We start from the raw sequence: 18,765 nt of genomic DNA, 5'->3' as shown, positions 1-18,765 counted from the left end.
CACGAATTCTATCTCAAATCCTCCCCCTTCGCCCCATCATCATCCCAGATAGCATGAGTATAGTGTAGTGTTCGTGTTCGTGGCTTGGAGCATCTCGTGCCGCCGGGTAGTCAAGCTTCCAGTAGTCTGTCTTTCGATAGGAGATCACAACCTCATTATGATCGGAGTGTCTCCCGCATACGACCCAGTTGCGGGGTCTCTTCCAACTCAATTTTAGTAATATGTTGACCGGGGACGACCACCAGCCCGATAAACCGACTAGTCATGGACACCTTGATATTATTCTGCGCGATCCCCGCGCTTTCTGCGGCTAGCTCATTCGCATTCGTGGCCGCGTCTCGAACGGCGGAGGGAGAGGGATGCCGGTACTCGTGAGTATTGGCCAGGATGATATTTCGTGCCTAATGCAAGAAAGAGAGACAACATCAAGTCAGAACCAGAACCCCAAGTTGAACAGCGACCCCAAATAAAAATCAATAAATAAAAATTCTCGTATCTTTTCCGCCAACTCCGACCCCAACAATTTATTCAAGTGAAGAGAAAGAGAGCACTTACCGCATCGGTACACTTGAAGGTGCCCACGAAAATGCGCGTGTCTGTCGCGTGCACCCGGAGGGTTCGACCGATCAAGGAGTCCAAGTATTGCACTGCCGTGTTCTCGTCCATGATTTGTATAGCTCTCTTCCTTTCTTTTTTCTCTCCGCTTCCTTTCGGTTTCTAATTGAACTTGTCCCAGGCGGGCTAACCAGCTTGACCTCACAGATGAGAGAGGTCGGGGGGGGGGGGGGTTGAATGCGACCACTCGCAGGAGAGAACTTGGCGGTCTGGACTGTTCTGCGTTGGCCGATGCTAAACGAGACTCGACTCGAGAAGGTAACAGTTGCCTGGGGCGCAGTAGTCGGTCGGAAAATATTTAGGCGGGATTTATATCTTCAGCTGAGGCGAAGGCTTTCCTCGAAGCTAAATGGAGCGTGTTCCGGTTGGGTGGTCCCAGGTTAGTCCTCGGAAGGAGAAGTGGTCACCCCAGCGTAGGAGCCGCTGGAGACCTTAGGCATTACTGCTCCTCCCCCGCATGTGACACCCGAAACTGAGCGTGTGACTACCATTTGCTGTAGCTTCAGCCACCTATTGTTCGTCAAAAAACTTTATTTCTTCTATCAGTTCGCGTGTGGAATCAAGAAACTTGGTTTCCTCAACATATTGTTAATTATGCTCAAGCCTCCTCGTGTCTTGTACACGTTGATAAAATTCCAAGACTACTGAATAACACGGAACTGCCGAAACAATACTAGGTGTTGTCTCTTATGGTACTGATCGGTCCATTCAGACAAATTGTATAAGACATTGATTCAGTTATTCCCCGCTGAAGCTCTGTGTTCTAATGCGCAATAGTATTATGTAGATACAATTCACATAGAGGCTGCGTCCGAAGCCGCGGCCGTCTCAGCCTTCCAAGCCACATCAATAATGCAAACAGGGCCAGAGACATTCAAGCTCGTTTCAGAGCAAGAACACGGCTTCTCAATTGAAGCTGTGAGTATACAAATGAGTGACGTCATGCAGTTGTTGTCCAAGACAAGACGCATCAGCTTGGGGTCTGAATAGGACCGACGTGACCAGCAACAGCCGGTAAGACAACCCCAGTGTACGAAGTGTAAGGTTTGGTATCATCGCTAATTGAAAAGAGATTGTCGATTGCGACATAGAAGAGATCAGGTTCTTCGTTTGGCGCTCAGAACCTAGGGTGTCCCATCCAGGCGAGTCCGCCAGCTGGTGCTCTGGACGAGCAGTTCGACTCATCACTAGCCGACTCCATGTCGACATCCATATCAGTATCCGTGGTCTGAGAAGCAGGGCTGAATGTATCGCTATTCATTGAATGTCCCGGAGGCGAAATTGGCATACTGTGAAGGTGCACAGGTGTCGCGCCAAAGAACGGAGTATCGCTGGTCTTCGGCATAAGGTTGTTCGGGTGCGATTTATTGGGGGATGATTGGCAAGGACGGAAGAATTTGAGTAACGTCTGCTGGCGCGGGTCGACCGTCTCAAGGGATAGTGTTGGTTCGTGAATCATTTGTTCTTCCTCATCTGCAAGGGGAGCGGCTCTTTGTTGCTGTTGGGCTGTGAAAAGCCACCGAAGTGTGTTCTCTGAAAGGTGTAAGTACAATGCCAGGACGATGCGAGCAATCAACAAGCCTTACCATATACAACTTTCTCTTCTGGGCGGTCGTTCCTGAAACGCTTTCGTGTCCGACTATTCAAATGCTGTGGTGGTTCCTCCCCCTTCCAGAAACCCCCAATCGAACCGAAAGGGGCATTTTGTGATTCGAGGCTTGGAAATGAAGCTTTGCGTTTGAGGGACATGATGATGACTTGAGGTCTCAATTGCCGATTGCAAGGTCGATAGTGTATCGTCCGGTCGAGCAATGCGATGTTGATCGAAATAGTATATATACGAACGTTAGGGGATCAATTGGGAAGGATGGACCTGGTGGATAGATGAAGAACGAGGTAGAGCAGCTCTTCTAATATGTATGCTGAGGAGGAGAACAAGGCTGGGGTAGAAAGCCTTTCCGGGCGTGGTTGGTCGAGACGCTGGCGCGTCGGATCGCGGAGAAAATGAAGGCGAGACCGCGTCGCACTACATGAAATATGCGCTATTCCTATCTGGGGGTAAATTGACTAAATCCCGTTTGTGTCGATTGATTTCTCGATCTATACTTCACTGCCCTGAATAACTTGACTATTAGCATTTATTGCCCCCTTTATAGGACTTTAGTGAGCACATGGATTTGGAAGCTCACAGGTTTAATCCTGAAAGGAACAGTGATTTCAATAAGGCGCATATGCAAAGGTGGTGCTCTAATCTCAAATTTAGGACAGACGTATGAACTATGCCGAGAAGAAGACCAATATTTTCTTTCCTGTACCTTGGATCGGGCTTCAATGAGCGCTACCAAAGGCATGCAACTACTGGTTTCACGATCATAATTGCTATGGTTGTATTGATTTCCTAACCTGGATTACTTGAGGCCTGCCATATGGGGGTACCACATAACATTTGAGGAATGCCTGACCTACAATAACCTAAGACTCCATCAAGACATTCGATACTGACCTCGCAATGTGTATAATCGATCAAATGTTCATAATGTGTATAGAATGATCGGCATGCCGCCTTCGGCATACCGGTGGAGGAAAGACTCAAGTGTTGATACCTGAGCGAGGCAAACTCCGCTGTTTTGTGCCTATGACGAGGGGAGTCCCACTTCCCCGCTTCTGCTTCATCAAGCTGTCTGTGAGACTCTGACCGACCGACAAACCACCTGCAACTTAACCAGATCTTATACCCTCTTCGTCTACACGCTTCGGTCTAGGGCCCAGATAGTCAATCTACAGTTCTAATCTAACTTCTTATCGCTATACTCTTGCAGAGGAAGAAAATCAGCTCAGCATGCCGTCTCGCGAAGCCACTCATGCTGGTTCTTGGTATTCCGATAGCCAACATACCCTGACGCGTCAGTTGGACCAGTGGTTGGCTCAGGTCCCAGACGAGATACCGGGTATCGGATCACTGCCTGTGCCTGGTGCTCGTATCATTATCGCTCCGTATGTCCAAGCTAATGTGACTGTTCATCTTTTAACAGCATGCTGATTCCCCAGACATGCGGGCTATGCATACTCCGGGCCATGTGCGGCCCATGCCTATAAAGCCCTGGACTTGTCAAAGGCGTAAGAATCAAGAGTACCCCAATGCCAACATAGACTCACTTTAGTCGCAGAAAACGGATCTTTGTGCTAGGACCCTCTCACCATCATTATCTGACGACACTTGCTCTCCCCGAGCTCACATCATACTATACCCCGCTGTCCGATGACCCTCTACCGCTCGATACCGAGCTTATCGCGAAGCTCCTATCAACCAAAGCCGTCAAGCGCAATGGAACGAACATCTCGTTTACAACGATGAATGAGTCCGTCGATGAAGCGGAGCACAGTATCGAGCTCCATCTGCCCTACATCCACCGTCTTCTTCAACTCCAGCATCCCAACGAGCCGACATCCCAGTATCCACCGCTAGTCCCCATTATGGTGGGAAGCACTACGGCTGCGACCGAGGAAGCCTTTGGGACCCTGCTTGCCCCCTATCTGCAAGATCCCGAGAACGCTTTTGTCATCAGTTCGGATTTCTGCCACTGGGGGTTGCGGTTCCGGTACACCTACTACGTTCCCCATGCGCCCAAACCAGGACCGAGTCTCCCACTCTCGGCCGACTCGCTTCCCCAGCCTGGAAACAACAACCACAGAGACGTAGAGGCAACCGTGGAGTCGGTATCCACCGGCCACTCGCTTCAGCGACGGGACCGTGTCCAGCGCCACGAGCCCGCCATCCACGAAAGCATCTCTGCGTTCGACATTGCAACCATGGCGGCCATCACCACGGGACGTGCGGCAAGCTTCCTGGACGCAGTCGAGCGGACGGGAAACACCGTGTGCGGCCGTCACCCCATCGGGGTCATCATGGCTGCCCTCGAAGCAAGCACCAGCCAAGATGAGGGCAAGAAGGGCAAATTCCACTTCGTCCGATACGAGCGAAGTGCCGATATCACGGATGTGAACGACAGCTCGGTGAGCTATGTCTCGGCTTTCGCGGTGCTGTAGACTCCACTTCTCTCGTGTGTCGTCAATTGATATCATCGTCATGAACAACCTAGAGTAGTCAACGTGGTCCAATTTGCTGTCAAGTGCTCATCAACTAATATTGATCTATGCATCATTTCTATACCTATACATTCAAGACTATCTATATATGCGGACGGCCATGTCGGGTGCAATGATTCCGAGTTTGTCGGATATAATTCGTTTGAGATGAAGGATGCTGATGCATGGTGAGTCAAAGTGAGTGAACTGGTTTAGTTCCAGCCGTAGCATCAATTAAGTCCGTACGCTATCTCGACCATCCCCCATGGAAATAAGCGCTGCGGGCCGCCCCTCTGAATAGGCCTTCAATCTGGGCTAGCCTGAGCGCTAAGGCATGGAGTGCCCGGGGATCATTCAGTGTGAGCCACCATAACTCCAGTCTCCATTGACGCTTTTCCCCTTCGGTTGGGTCCGTTCCGATATCTCATCCTTCTCCGTCTCGTCGTCTCTCCCCGTCTTTTACTATGCAAGATTGCTCTTTACTCAGAAGACTCACGCCAGGAAAGTCAACAATTTGTAAAAAGGATATCACGGCAGGCCGGGTCGCTCCGGGTCCATCCGGGTCTATATTCAGACTCTCATCTTACAATTTGGGATGCGTGGCTGCCTCCAGAAGCCATCAGTGCCACAACCTGACCACGTCGCCGATTGATTCAATTGTATGAATTCCCCAAAGAATGACTGTCGTCAATGACTGCGGCATCTTGCCTCCGAGTTCCTCTAGCAGTACTCTCACAGTTGTCTCTGCTGTCCATCCGGCCAGTGACAAGCTCGTCTCAATACCAATGGAGTCCCGGCCTTTCAAACGACGCAGGACCAGGCTAGCATCAGAACATATATGAATGAAAAGCTCTCAGGGGCCCCTATCTAGCCTCGCCGGGTCAGTCGACTACCAAGATCCGGCTGAATACTCTCAAGCTATCGCAAGTCACAACGATGATGAGCACGAGTCACAATGTCCCAGCAATGCGGGTGCGACTGGGCTGGTGAGCACCGGGCCCTCATCGCTGTACGATCCAGTCATGTCTGTGACAACAAGTCCGTGACACGGGCATTCTATGCTGCGACTGCCGCGGCGTGCTGCGGTGTCTTTGGAGTGGCCGCGCTGGCGTGGATCAACATGAAGGCGAAGAAGAAGCCGGAGGGAACTAGTGCGTGGGATTTAAATTAGGGCGCTACTTTTCTGGAATAAATAGAAAGAAATGAATAACGATGTTATGACTCTCACCATGGATGAGGATGTGATCTATCCAGCGACAAGAGTAGTCAAGTGCCGCGTGACACTCTTGGCAACTCCAGGAAAGGAAATCACAAAAGAAGATAAGGCGATAAGACAGATGCCTGACGAGGCAGGGATCATTGAATGAATATGAGTAGTTACTGGGAGTGGGCTATTCAAGGAAGACAATCCAGCAGGAATTACTCCGCTTCTTTCTCCGGCGGGATTTTGATTAGGCGACGAGGCTGTAATCTATCTCCCTTTTCCCTTTGCCAGGCAACAAACAATATCCGACATCCGCCGAACTGAGCGACTGCTTATCGCCGTGTTATCTTTCTGTCATCTCCTTTCTACTGTATTTAGATGAAATGGAAGGTGAATCTCACCTCACCGACTTTCCTTCTAGATGATATGTCTTCCTCACCTTTCCATATATAACTGTGTCCCTCATGCTAAATCTCCAAGTATAATTCCAGCATAGACTCTTTCCTCCCCCATTCTCACGATGAACCTCCTCTCCGGTTAAACGCAGGCGCTTACATTCGGATCCCTCCCACTCTCTCCCCCCATTCCCCTCACTAACCCCCGCAGCCACGTACGTCGAACAAGATCTCGCGTGATTTCTAGATCGTTCGTGTGGCTCAAATCAGCCCCAGTATACAAGCTACTGGGCATTACAGGCGCGTCAGGCAGATAAACCAACCTTCCGAACTTATCATCAATTGGAAATCATGGACTATTGACAGTTGTTGCTGTATTTTTTTTGCGGTCTCGCTCGTTCAATCTTTTGGTACAGCATCAGCTTGGTATACTGTCTATACTCGGGTCCAGATTCTACGGATCACCATGGCCAGGATCAAGCAGGGGATCTTCTCGTGGGAGGATGTACTGGCGCAACGGTATCAGAGTGAGTCGTCGACGCCCTACCCGACTTACCCTCATTCTTAGTAGCATGCTTCTAATTCATGATTGTCATGTTCGAAGGCAATAAGCCAACCGCCCTCCCTCGGACCCGGCGATCCAGCAGCGCCCAACAGGGTCAACGTGCGTCGCAGCCGGAGCAGCAGCCGCAGCAAAAGCCCGACACTCGGGGCGAATGGAGCTTCCAGCGGGACAGCGCCCTCCTCGCGAAGCTGTCGCCGGAACTGCGCATGGCGATCTGGGAGCTGGTGCAGGGCGGGATGCGGATCCATATCGTGCAGCGCGCGAATCGACGAATGGGGCATGTCGTGTGTCCCGAGACGAGTGGTGGGGGTCGAGACAGGGTGATGGTCCGGGGGTGTGAGATCTGCCAGGGTGGGCTTCCCAGCGCGACGAAAGCTGCGAGCATGAGGACAACAACGGCGGCGGCGACGACGGGGCTTCTGGCGTTGGCGTTGACGTGTAAGCAGATGTGTGTGCTATCCCTTGACCTTAACCCCAATTCCTACATCTGACACAAGAAAAACAGCTACACCGAATCCATCTACACCCTCTACACGCTCAACACCTTCGAATTCAGCAACACCTGGTCCCTGACGTACCTGCGGCCCACGATCCCCGCGGACTTCTGGGACGCGATCCGCGCCGTCGAGCTCCGCTGGGCCTTTCCGGGCCACTGGCTGCCCAGCAAGGACCCCGTCAAGACGGTCTACTTCGCCGCCGGGCGGCAGCAGTGGGTCGAGACGTGCCAGGCCGTCACACGCATGCGCAACCTCCAGACCTTCACGCTGCAGCTGCCCTGCAGCTGGTTCGGCGAGCCCGTCGAGAAGCTGCCGTTGTTCCTGGAGCCGCTGCGCGGGCTGCACCTGCCCCGGCGGCGGTGGACGCTGCAGCTGCCGCGGCAGCCGTACTATGTGCAGGAGGTGGGGAATATCGATGGGGAGTTGCGAGAGAGGGGGATTGAGTGTTGTGTTTGGGCGGTGGGGGAAGGGGTGGGGGGTGGTCGGTAGGTGAATCAAGGCCTGTGGCAGAAGAAGGGGTGGGTACGAGGACTTAGGTTTGTTGTAGGTGACCCATGTATGTTTTCTTTAGCGAGTAGCGTGTGCATGAGCATGTACCTGTGAGCAAGTTACTTAAATTTCTGGCATCAGATGCATTAGTTGGGTCAGATCATCGTACGAGCTTGGAGACTTGACCCATGTAAAATACTAGGTAGTAGCTCAATTGACTGGGAGGGAGTTGGTTCGGCTGGTTCATCCCTTGTTTCCATCCCCCCCCCACCCCTCCGGCGACTGCTGTTCAGGTATATTGTCTATTCACCAACAAGGAAACCACTCAAGTACCAGAACAATAGCAATGAGTCAATAACGTAGACTACATATGAATAAGTACACAAGACAAATGGCCAAGAACATACCCACATCTCTCGTCCAAGAAATAGGCACTACCGAGTACGCCCGAACGCCACCAACATAACAGTTGATCCGTCTAAAGGTATACATAAAGATATATATATATATATGCTGCTGTATTCTACATCTATATTCATCAACAGCACCAAGGAATAGTTCATACCATCTCGCCAACACAACTCTTCCAACCCACTTCCACTTCCATAAAAGAATACCCAACTGCTGGACACTACCACTCCAATGACCCAGACAAATTTTCTCATCTTCACTAATCACAACCAAGGAGATAGATAATTACAACAACGAGAATAACAACCTAGGGAGTACCCACCCATACTCCACCCTACAAAGACACTGACTATTAGCACCACCGCCCAAGCAAAACACTAGGTATACCCCTAGACCATCCACCGAGTCCCGTCCTGTCCCAACCAATACCTCCATAGCCCACGCCCACGCCCACACCGCACCCTAGGAAACAGCACAAAACATCAACATCCCCACCGACAACACCAATCACCTTGACAAGGTGATGAACGCCCCTATCCCCACAAAGCAAGAATACTTGCCTCACCATGGAAACCACCCCCCAACATCAGCATATCAATAGGCCAGTAGCGAAAACCCAAAACTTAAAATCTATAGTGCGGATTCCTATGCCGCCGGAGGTATGTGAGCTAACCTTCTCGGGGGACGGGGAGGCGAACCTTCAATCTAGAAAGAAAACAAAAAGAGAGCTGTGGGGGTAGATTGGACCTATCCGAACGAAAGAAATAGAATGGTACCTGGGAGGGTAGCTTCCGACCTGGCAAGCTAGACCTGGTAAGCTAGATCGTACCTGGCCGGGTTAGCTGCAGGGGGAAACGATAATAGACAGACTGTGGAATTTGAGGGAATGGGAGCTAGCTAGCTAGTACCTGCTAGTAGCGAGGGGTTTTGGGTCTTGGGTTTGGGTCCGGGTGGATGCCTTGGGTGCCTGGGGGATTTATCTTGGTAAGGTTGGAAAGTTGGTGCTTGTTTTCATGGACTTTGTTGTGGTTTTGGGGGCGCTGGGTTAATGTTATGGGATTTGATATAGAGTATACGTCTCGTTTCTGGGTTGTATGGCTAGAGAATACGGTTTCAGACTGTGTTGGTTGGTACTGTGAGGGGGGTATTAAGGATCTGTGTGGAACTATGGAGAGGTGGAATATATATTGATGTGATGAATATAGTACAAAGCATTGTAGGGGCACTGGGGATGATGACCAGGACTGGAGACTAGGAGGAGTCTTTGGAATCAAGGTTTGGTATTGCATTCAGTGTCTACTACTGTCTACTGATGTTTACAGTAATCTGAAGCATATATTTGACCCTATGGTGAGCAAACTCATGAATCAAGTTAATTGACTGCATTATATCACAAACACAACAAGAGTCAACAACAACAGAGGAAGTACCGCTAGACTGGGCTCAGTCTGGAGGAATGTCCACTACATTCCATCGCACCCTCACTGAGGCCTGGACGGGTACCTGCACGCCAGGACAAAAACGACGGCTTGTGACAAGTGAGCCAAGTAAGCGTCGGAAGTAAGGGTGCAACTGAGTCCTCTGCCTGGGATATCAAGAGAGACTGTTAAGTGCAGGCGTCATCGTTGACTTCCAAAAACTTGATGGAGCGGAAGTGATCTGCATCGAGTGTTAGGCTCAAGAATACACCAAGCTCGAAGTGGAGGCCGAGGGTTGGCTAGACAACAAGCTCAGGCATGCTGCGGAGAGACAGCGAGAAGCTGCTCCGGACGGCAAATCGGAGAAACAATAAAGAGGACGCCGTATGAGGTTGACCGTCCTCCCGGGCAATGTGTAATCTCCTAAAGAGCGTTAGGGTTGACGCCGGAATGCGCTTCGTCCACCCCAAGAATGCGATAGACCATAGAAAACACATTCCACAGCCCGCGGATGCAACAACAATAGAAGACGCAAAGAACAACCCCACTTCGCTAGTGGATTGTCACAGTGGGATACTGAAGGTGGTAGTTTGTTTGTGTAGTGTGTATGTTGTGGTTTGATGGGTTGAGCGATTTGTGGCGTCTGCTGGCTTGATACTTATTTAGTTACAATGACAGCCGTCCGGTTCCAAAACTTTTCCCGACTTTTAGCTTCACTACCGAAAATTGTTGCATGCTTGGTCGATGCTCGTACACCCAAACTAAGGACCAACGATGCGACTAAGAAACAGACACCATGGCCTCGGCCTTGCTAAGAGGCAACCTCAACTGGCCGATGCTTCTGGGTCAACCTGGTCAGCCGGTGGCGCCTCTGCCTATGGCACTAGCCAATGGTCCGGGGACAGCTCGGTGGCCGGCTCTGGACAGTGGGCAGGTAGTGGTGCAGCAGCCGGTGATGCATCAACAGCCGGGACAGCAGCCGGGACAGCAGCAGGAACAGCAGGAGAAACAGCAGCAGGCACAGCGGCGGGAACAGGAGCAGGAGCGGCAGCCGGGACTTCAGATGGCACAGGTACATGGGCAGCGACAGGCCCAGTTGCCGCAGCGGACGGCACTACTGCCGTCGGAGCCACTGCTGCTGATGGCAGTGCGGCAGGCACAGCACAAGGGAGCACCGGGCAATGGACAGCAGCGGCAGCCACCGACCCAACCACAGAAGCCACCGCAGGCACTACAACAGCAGCTGCCGGTACAGAAGCTGCTGCTGCTGCTGCCCCAGTAGCTGCACAGGATAGCACTGCAGGGGGAACGGCCAACACGTGGGCAGCCCCCGCTAGCGATGCCGCGACAACAGGCGAAACAGCCGCAGGAATCGCAACGACCGACCCGAGTACTCAATGGAGTGCTGGATCTCCTAGCGCCGAGCCCCCGACTGCTGCCGCCGCCGCTCCAGTCGTAGGGGCTACAACTCTCGCAACAGCAGTGATTCCAACTGCTACGAACATTTCGAAATCTCTCCCCTCATCCACCACCAGCGAAGCCACTGCCAGCAGCACCGTCCTCTCAGCTGATTCAACAAAGCATGTGGGCACCCCTGCCGGCACGAAGGCGGCTATCGGTCTCAGCGTCATCATCGTCGTCGCCGCGATGGCAGGACTCATCCTGTGGTCGCTGCGCCGGAAAAAGCGCCGTCTCCGAGAAATTATTGCGAAAAGCCGAGGCGAGAAGGTGTCTGAAAGCCCAAGAACGAGTGATGAGTTCGCCAGGTATGCATCCAAGGTCTGCACCGAAGGGGCCAGCGCAATGCGTCAAGCGGGAGGCAAGATCAAGACAACATATCAATCCAAAATCCCCGTCCTGTGTCGCCACTTCGAGAATGCAAAGTATGAGCCGATCAAGGAGTTTAGTCGCAAGGTGTACTCGACAAGTGTGACCACACTGAAGAAGGTTGGCGGGTTCGTACATTCAACTTGGGCGGCCAAGGCCCACGTTCCCCGTCCTTACAGCACCTACAGCACGTATAGTACCAGCAGTCTGCAGCAAGGCTTGCGGGACCTTCCTAGGTCGGGCCACGCAAACGAGCTCGCCCCTGTTCTGGAGGTAACTGAAAGTGTCGAGAGCCCTACTGGCTCTTCGGAAACATTGGTCGGTGATGTCGGTCGCTTAAAGGATGCCGCAGTATCAAGCACGCCCAAACTGGAGACGGGTAAGTTCCCGGAGGCAAAAGTAGCAACTCTGGAGACTGTCACACCCATCTCCCCGGAATCATCAGGATCATCATCGTCATCGCCATCGCCATCGTCATTGTCATCAGCGAGCAGCAGCCCTTCAGTGTCAAGGAGCCCCACTGTCGACAATGTTTCAAGAAGCCCAACGGTGGCAAGTCGGACATATCCCGGCACGCCCGATATTTCCTTTGCCAGAGTGTACCGGGTAGAGATGGACTTCAAGCCTGTCAGCCCCGAGCATGTCGAGCTGAAAGAGGGTCAAACTGCCGTCCTGCATCTCGTGTACGACGACGGATGGGTGAGTCAATCCCTTCTCCACAATGTGCCATCGCACGTATGCTAATGAATCTCCTCCGCAGGCCCTTGTCAACGTCCTTGAAACTGCCCAGGAAGGTCTCGTTCCCCGAGCCTGCTTCGGCGCATATCCCGTGCGACACCAAGCCCAGTACATGGGCAGCAATCTCCAGATCTCGACCGACGGAATCCCCCGGTCGATCAGTTCTGCCACCCCCACGGAGTACGGTTCTGATGGTGACATCGGCCGATTCTACTCGCAGTGCGCGAGCCCGGACCTCCCCACCCCGGCGTCGCTGCACGAAACCCTGCCACGGCCTCAGCGTCTCAAGTCCCTACCATCTCTGGCAAGCTTGTTCCGCTCTGCATCAAGTTTCAAGAGCATGGTATAGCAAGCGCATCCCGTGGAGACTGAGGCCTGGTGCTGAAGGGTCCAATCCTTTCCTTTCTTTTTCCATTCTCGTGAATACTTTTTCCCCTAAATAGTGGACTGTCTTGTGGCATCGGACCAATTGTCTGGTGTGTCCGGTCTCACACGCTAATGCTCTGTATATATCTTATCCTGATAATATTCTTCTAATGAAGCTGCACAACCTGGGTGTGGCGACACATACCTGTGCAATCCGGATGCCTTGCCATGTGGGGTCGTAGCTGTCTACAGTACTTGTCCAATTTGCATGTCATCTCCTTCTCACAATCGAGTTCGTGAATCATCTCAGATTCAGGAGGAGAGCCGTCAGAGGAGAGACACCAGATGATCGGCTCAAGTCTTCAAAGTGGAACTAAATCTTAGCTGGATGAGTCGAGAAGTCCATTGCTTAGCAGTCTGCGGCACTATCAACACGGCGACTGCCGCACCGACACCTCGCCCCTCAGGCTCCCCACAGCAGCCAGCAGCTACTGACCGCTTTCCTCACCGCCACTGTCGGCAGAACGCCCGCCACCTCGACGGTGGAAACCCGAAAATCCACCAGTCACAGTCCCCGAAAACTGGACCGGGAAACTGTTCAATTTGGGCGGTGGCAGAAAACTGTCAAAGCGGCTCCCTACGCTCAGACCACTCGGACGTGTGCCTGCGGTCTCAGGCCAGCGGCCCTGTCTAACGATGTACTGCGCAGCAGTTTAAATCCGCTGTGTATGCGGGGGGACCCCTTCCCTCTGCTCCTCGCCTGTACACAGCACAAACTCTCCACACTGTTCTCCCCAATGACTTACTGACTACCACTTAGACAGACCGATTAGTCTTTATTTCTGTTTCGGTAATTAGGAACACCACAGATAATAGGGTATGTAAGAACAAAAGACAACCTCTGGCGTCGTGCCACTGACGACAGCATCTTCCAGCTGTCATATACACAGAAACATCCCTTGCCAACAACCCAACCTAATCCATACCACAAACACATCCCCAACTAGACCCATAAAGAGTATCTCTCATGCCCGGTTCAAGCTAAATCAGCCATATGAGCTTCCACCCCAAAGCCTACGCCGAATAGGCCATCTGCGGCGCCGCCTGATACCCCGCGAACTCCGGCCTCGTCCGCAGCTCCATCTCCTTCTCCTCCTGGATGAGAGCGCAGCACCCGCAACAGATGGTCGTGCAGCAGTCCCCGCAGCACGAGCCCTTGATGCCGAACCGCTCGCGCATCTCGCCTCGCCGGATCGTTTGGATGATCCACTGGGAGAGACTGAGGCCGAGACAGGTGAAGATGGCGCACTGTCGTTTACATAATTAGTCTACACTGCGATGGCCTTTGTGGAAGAGGGGAAGCGATGCTGAAGGCAGAGGAAGGGGCCTTCTTGTTGGTGGTCTTCGTGTCACTCACGTCAGTGTTGATGTAGCTGAAGTCCTGGAGCGTCGGGTCGTGGATGCGCGCTTGCGTCTTTCCGAAAGTAAGGCATGGGAGACACCAGCTTGTGAGGCCTGGGGTTTTCGGGTATTAGTGGTTGTTACTTATAACCCCAGGATTTGGCGGGGAGGCGGGGTGGTTCGCCGGAGAGGCAAGAACTCACATAATGCGCCGGGGGAGAAACAATCGCAGAGGGAATAATTCCATTCCTTGTTATGGGTGATGTTTTGGACTTGCTCGTTGTTGGCTTGGGTGTAGGTTGGCGGGTCGGTTGGCCAGGCGCGATAGATCTTTTGCTGCTTGGTGTCTGCCATTGTTGGAAGTAGATGATTTAATCTGTAAGGTTATTGTGGTTGGCCTCATGTTGGAGGGCAGGGGTCTGGAGTTTTATAGTGGTTTGCGAGGGTAAAGTCTTTGCTTCTGTGGATTAGGGGCGGCGTGAATTTGAGCTAAAATCATGGTTGGTATCATCTTTCAGAGAATATTCTATCTGGATGATGCTGAAGTTGAGCTGGAAAGGGAAGCTCGCATTCGTAAAGAAGCGGGACCGTTGGATGGACCCACTTGGTGTGTTCGTTCACTGCTAAGGTTGAGTGGGGCCGGTACTGTGCCTTAGAGTATGGATATAAGCTCATTCTACTATAATAGAGTCTTCGATCCAGCGCGGAGACTGTTGAGCTATAGGGCATTTGCTGCTGGCAATGTGTGCCACGGTTGTTGTGTGCAGTGTCAAGCTCTGGGACTGAGAAAAAATACCTGCAGAATAGAGGACCATTCACTCGGATGCGATGGAGTCAAGCCCACGTGCACCAAGGCTCCGTGTCTCTCCATGCCATGCGATTCCAGCTCAGAGAATCCCAGAGTTAGAGATAGACCATTTCAATCTGCTGTCGAAAGGTATCTTAGAAGCAACCACTATGCTTGTGGCTTTGCCTATCGGCCAATCTTCGTAGGTTCACAGAGAGATAAGACCGCATGCGACCTGCCAACTGAGCATCAACCATTGTCCATCCAGGTCAATCCTATTGTATCCCTCAAATCGAGTTGAGTTGTATAAGATGGGACTGGTCACCTCACTACTCATACAACGAGACTGGCTGGCCCATAAGCAGCAGCGGCGGCATCATTGTCTCCGCTAGGTATCCTATCAGTGCCTACAGGAACTTCCGGTGCCTGATCAACGGCTTTGTGACCAAACCATTGGCAATGTGACAGCCACATAATCTACCCAGCAATTTGTTCTTGTTGTCCATGCGATCTCTCTCTCTCTCTCTCTTTCTCTCTCTTTCTCTCTCTTTCTCTCTCTGTGTGTGTGTGTGTGTGTGTGTGTGCATAATCAAATAGCACTGCTATTTCGCCACTGATCTGTTTTCATATCTTTTTATTTCCTGGGGAGAATAGCTAGCGTCGGGGTGCTGCGTTCGTGAACATTACGCGACCACATTAGTATTTACCTGTTTCTACAGGCTACCCAAAATTGACATATGTACTTTGCAGCATAGAAGATCGGTTGGCATGCAGCCCGTTGCCTACCTATATTTGCACCTCGAATGAGCTGGATCGTGCTACCTATATGCCATGACAGGAAGTAAATTCATAAGCAGCATACACAAGGTAACTTGTGAAACACAAATCCTCAGGCAAACCTCGGATGGCTATGCTTGGCATTGGAGGTGAATATATTTGAGCATTATCTATATGTCTTAGACACTCGAAAGTTGTCGCCAGAATCCCCAACCTGTTTTGGTAGATATTATGAGACAGAACTGCTACAGCTTGAATATAGCAAAAGGAACATAATAGATATAAGCTAGTAGCACAACAACTACCAGGTTGTGTAGTGTAATGGTTAGCACCCAGGATTCTGATTCCTGTAATCCCGGTTCGATCCCGGGCACGACCTTTTTGCGTTTCTTTTTTTCCTCTTCGTAGCGTAGGCCCACTTGTGGATACTTAGGTCTTCGGTGGGTGCGCACTATAGACCCTGAGATTAGGGTTACGTACTCCGTAGTCGGGGTCGATGACATTGAGCGCCGCGGGCGTTACTCAGCACTTCCCCTTATCCCGTACCGCTTCAAGGCCAGAACCACTACCTACTCACTTTTTCAAGTGTCAACAATCATCTATCTACTCCCAATCCAATATTTACAGAGAAAGCCTATAAACAAGCCAGGCAGTCAGCCAGAAGATCAGGAACGTACCCCAACCCCCTCCCCTCACCTCAGAAGTTCAAGATCCAGCGGGACCCATCCACCCGTCCACATGACACCACCACCACCACCCAATGGCGGTGATCACTGGATGTCGATCACGATAAAGTAGCCGCGTCTAAATATAGCAGGGGAGTGGACTCCGTCGCTCCGACCACTTCTTAGTCTCTCGCTCTCGGCGCGCGCGGGGTGCGAGCCTAGGGAACGCGTGCCAGGCACCACTACCACGGCGCAAAATCTAGAAAACCTGGATGTCAAACTAACACGCGGTTTGCATATAAGTCAGATCATTGAGAAGAGTTCAGCACTGTCCTTCGATTCATGTCAGTTTGATGTTAAGTGTCTTGTAATGGGAATACGCTTTTTACCGAGTACAATAGAATATACACATGAGGATATACATACTATGTAGTAAATTCACCTCAACCCAAAACAAAACAACCAAGCGCGCTCGATGCCATATACTCAAACTAAGAAAAGATAAAAAGCCCCGATCGGAGCACGAATAATCCCCGTGTGAGTGTGTGTGTGCTCCCATTTCCCCCTGAATGTCTCACATCCATTTCCCAGGTCCGGGTCCGGGTCCGCGTCAGGGTCAGCCCCAATAAAGTGAACCCGCATGCGTAAATCCCACCCTCTTTCTTGGTCTACACACTGCACCAGGCTACCGAATGCGCCTGGGCTCTTGCCCCCAATGCCCAAGGCAAAGCACATTCAATTGGTAGAAGTCAGAATTCCATGTTCTCAAAGCCATGACCAATCCCAGAATCCTGGGATAACAATAACGTGGACCGGAAGTGCAAGTTTTTTTGTATTGTGTTTTCCACAAGTGGAGACCACATCTGGCTGGACCCTCTTTTTCTTCTCCCGTTTCTCATGTTTTCTAGTTTGGTCACGGAGATTAAGGGTCTATCTACCGTCTGAGGAAGAACCTTTGGAAAACGGTTCTGGATCTATTCCGTACAGAATTCACCTACCTTCTTCGGGCTGCTTTCTTTCAATGCTGCGACTGAAGGGTTAGTTCTGCAGCCAGCAGTGCTCAAAGTCGAATTGAGTTTCAGCCAAGGAGCCGCGGAATCCCAGTTTTCCCTTTCTAGGCAGATCTGACTGTTACCCATACACTAACTACCACTCACAGTTTAGCTAAGCTAGCTTGGATTACCTCAAGAGATGTAGGCTAGACCCTGATCCTCATAACTCAGAGACTAGATAGATTAGACTAGGCAGCGAGATTCGCAGACGGACTGCACTGCCAGACCACCCCGGAATTGGACTATCGGGGGCCCAACTCAAAGGGTCGAAGGGCTACAGGAACAATTACATAGTACTCCGTAGGTACTTGTTAATTATTGCTGTCCATGCCGACATGCGGAGACTTGGGCGCGGTGAACTCCGCTCCTTATTGTAGCATTCCATTGCGTGCCGGAGTTCAAATGGTATGCATAGTTAATTTCACTCGACTCAGTGCCGCCCCTGTCGCTTGGTATGTCTGGAGTCTGGAACATCAGAGACATTCGGTCCACATTGTTGGGAGCCAAGGTTCGAGGTAGACACTCGTCATAGGGTTCGTTGGGGCACTGCAGAATCTGCGATGGGAAAGCGGGAAAGTATTTGGGACAATCAAACTACCATGTTGTGACGTACTACACAAGTGCTGACAGAGCCATGCTACGATAACAACAAGTCTTTGTGGTAAGGGTTCAATTCGGTATCTGAGATCACCAGGAGCCAGAACTAAACTAGAAAGATAGGAGATGCCGCTTTGCCTGCTTAGGCTATATGCGACCGAAACATCTGTCTCATAAACATGGCATTGACTGATGCGCCGCAATGCTGGGTGCGCTGTCCCGGAACAGAAAATGACAAGGATGCGAAGAATTATAGGACATTAAGTAAAAAATAGTAAGACAACTCCGTGTCACAAATGCGCCTCCCATCCATAACCGTTCCCCCATGAGGTATCCGATTAGATCTCCTGAAAATGCATCATTCCAAAGAAGTAAGAAAGGTAAGGAAAAAAAAAAAAAAGAAAAAAAAGAAAGAAAGTACATTTTGGACAAAATGTGTAGTCGGGAAGAGAAGGTCGAATGACATATAAGAGATGAATGATCGATAGGTGGAGTTCGATGAATCCACAAGAGAGGAAGTGTGGTGGTCAGGTCGGTATATCGCGAACATGATCTGTAGGCATCTTCATACGGCCTGAGACTATGGCCTCAGGCCTGAAAAAAAGCCCTATGGCAACGACCCGATTCTTGACCGGGATTATTCCCGGACGTCGGCAGACGTGACATGGTGAGGGCCGCATAAGTGCCAAACCATGCAGTGCTTCAGTTTGAATCCTATAATAGGTGGGACCCTTCGTGTACATCGTTCATGTGACGATTTCATACATCGCGTCCAGCATAATTATATGGTCGTGTTTGTTGTATCTTGCATGTTAGCCGCAAGGCGATCGGTCGGGTTGCTGTATATGCCGACCGTAGAGCGCTAGGCCTTCGTA

At 51.3% G+C, this 18,765-nt stretch overlaps 6 protein-coding genes and 1 non-coding gene across 7 annotated transcripts; 4 read left to right on the top strand and 3 right to left on the bottom strand.

The window, feature by feature from the left end:
* Nucleotides 1-155: 155 nt before the first annotated feature.
* On the bottom strand, nt 156-666 carry ASPACDRAFT_40366 (LSM domain-containing protein; the record flags this gene model as incomplete). The annotated part of the gene is made up of 2 exons (XM_020200740.1): nt 156-401; nt 556-666. The coding sequence occupies 2 exons, from the start codon at nt 664-666 to the stop codon at nt 156-158; spliced, it is 357 nt and encodes a 118-aa protein (XP_020059389.1).
* Nucleotides 667-1,301: 635 nt separating this feature from the next.
* Nucleotides 1,302-2,624, bottom strand: ASPACDRAFT_1853611 (uncharacterized protein). Its single transcript, XM_020197321.1, has 2 exons — nt 2,202-2,624; nt 1,302-2,148 (listed from the first exon to the last, which is right to left on the bottom strand). The coding sequence occupies exons 1-2, from the start codon at nt 2,362-2,364 to the stop codon at nt 1,733-1,735; spliced, it is 579 nt and encodes a 192-aa protein (XP_020059388.1). The 5' UTR covers nt 2,365-2,624; the 3' UTR covers nt 1,302-1,732.
* A 719-nt stretch (nt 2,625-3,343) lies between these two features.
* On the top strand, nt 3,344-4,795 carry ASPACDRAFT_76120 (protein MEMO1). Its single transcript, XM_020204645.1, has 3 exons — nt 3,344-3,609; nt 3,664-3,732; nt 3,783-4,795. The coding sequence occupies exons 1-3, from the start codon at nt 3,455-3,457 to the stop codon at nt 4,660-4,662; spliced, it is 1,104 nt and encodes a 367-aa protein (XP_020059387.1). The 5' UTR covers nt 3,344-3,454; the 3' UTR covers nt 4,663-4,795.
* Nucleotides 4,796-6,766: 1,971 nt separating this feature from the next.
* Nucleotides 6,767-7,851, top strand: ASPACDRAFT_23152 (uncharacterized protein; the record flags this gene model as incomplete). The annotated part of the gene is made up of 3 exons (XM_020199174.1): nt 6,767-6,827; nt 6,905-7,313; nt 7,371-7,851. 3 exons carry the CDS (start codon nt 6,767-6,769, stop codon nt 7,849-7,851), a joined length of 951 nt encoding a protein of 316 aa, XP_020059386.1.
* Nucleotides 7,852-10,547: 2,696 nt separating this feature from the next.
* ASPACDRAFT_14134 (uncharacterized protein) lies at nt 10,548-12,594 on the top strand (the record flags this gene model as incomplete). Its single annotated transcript, XM_020197134.2, has 3 exons — nt 10,548-10,929; nt 11,164-12,206; nt 12,268-12,594. Coding segments are annotated over 3 exons (1,752 nt in total), but the record flags the coding sequence as incomplete, so codon positions are not given.
* Nucleotides 12,595-13,685: 1,091 nt separating this feature from the next.
* ASPACDRAFT_40360 (PLAC8 family protein) lies at nt 13,686-14,366 on the bottom strand (the record flags this gene model as incomplete). Its single annotated transcript, XM_020200739.1, has 3 exons — nt 13,686-13,919; nt 14,029-14,126; nt 14,216-14,366. The coding sequence occupies 3 exons, from the start codon at nt 14,364-14,366 to the stop codon at nt 13,686-13,688; spliced, it is 483 nt and encodes a 160-aa protein (XP_020059384.1).
* Nucleotides 14,367-15,883: 1,517 nt separating this feature from the next.
* Nucleotides 15,884-15,955, top strand: ASPACDRAFT_t80. Its single transcript has one exon. It is a non-coding gene; the product is annotated as a tRNA-Gln (tRNA).
* Nucleotides 15,956-18,765: the final 2,810 nt, after the last annotated feature.

This window comes from Aspergillus aculeatus (assembly GCF_001890905.1).
Source record: "Aspergillus aculeatus ATCC 16872 unplaced genomic scaffold ASPACscaffold_3, whole genome shotgun sequence".
Taxonomy (NCBI): Eukaryota; Fungi; Ascomycota; class Eurotiomycetes; order Eurotiales; family Aspergillaceae; genus Aspergillus; species Aspergillus aculeatus.
This window is presented reverse-complemented; position numbering and strand designations above follow the sequence as displayed.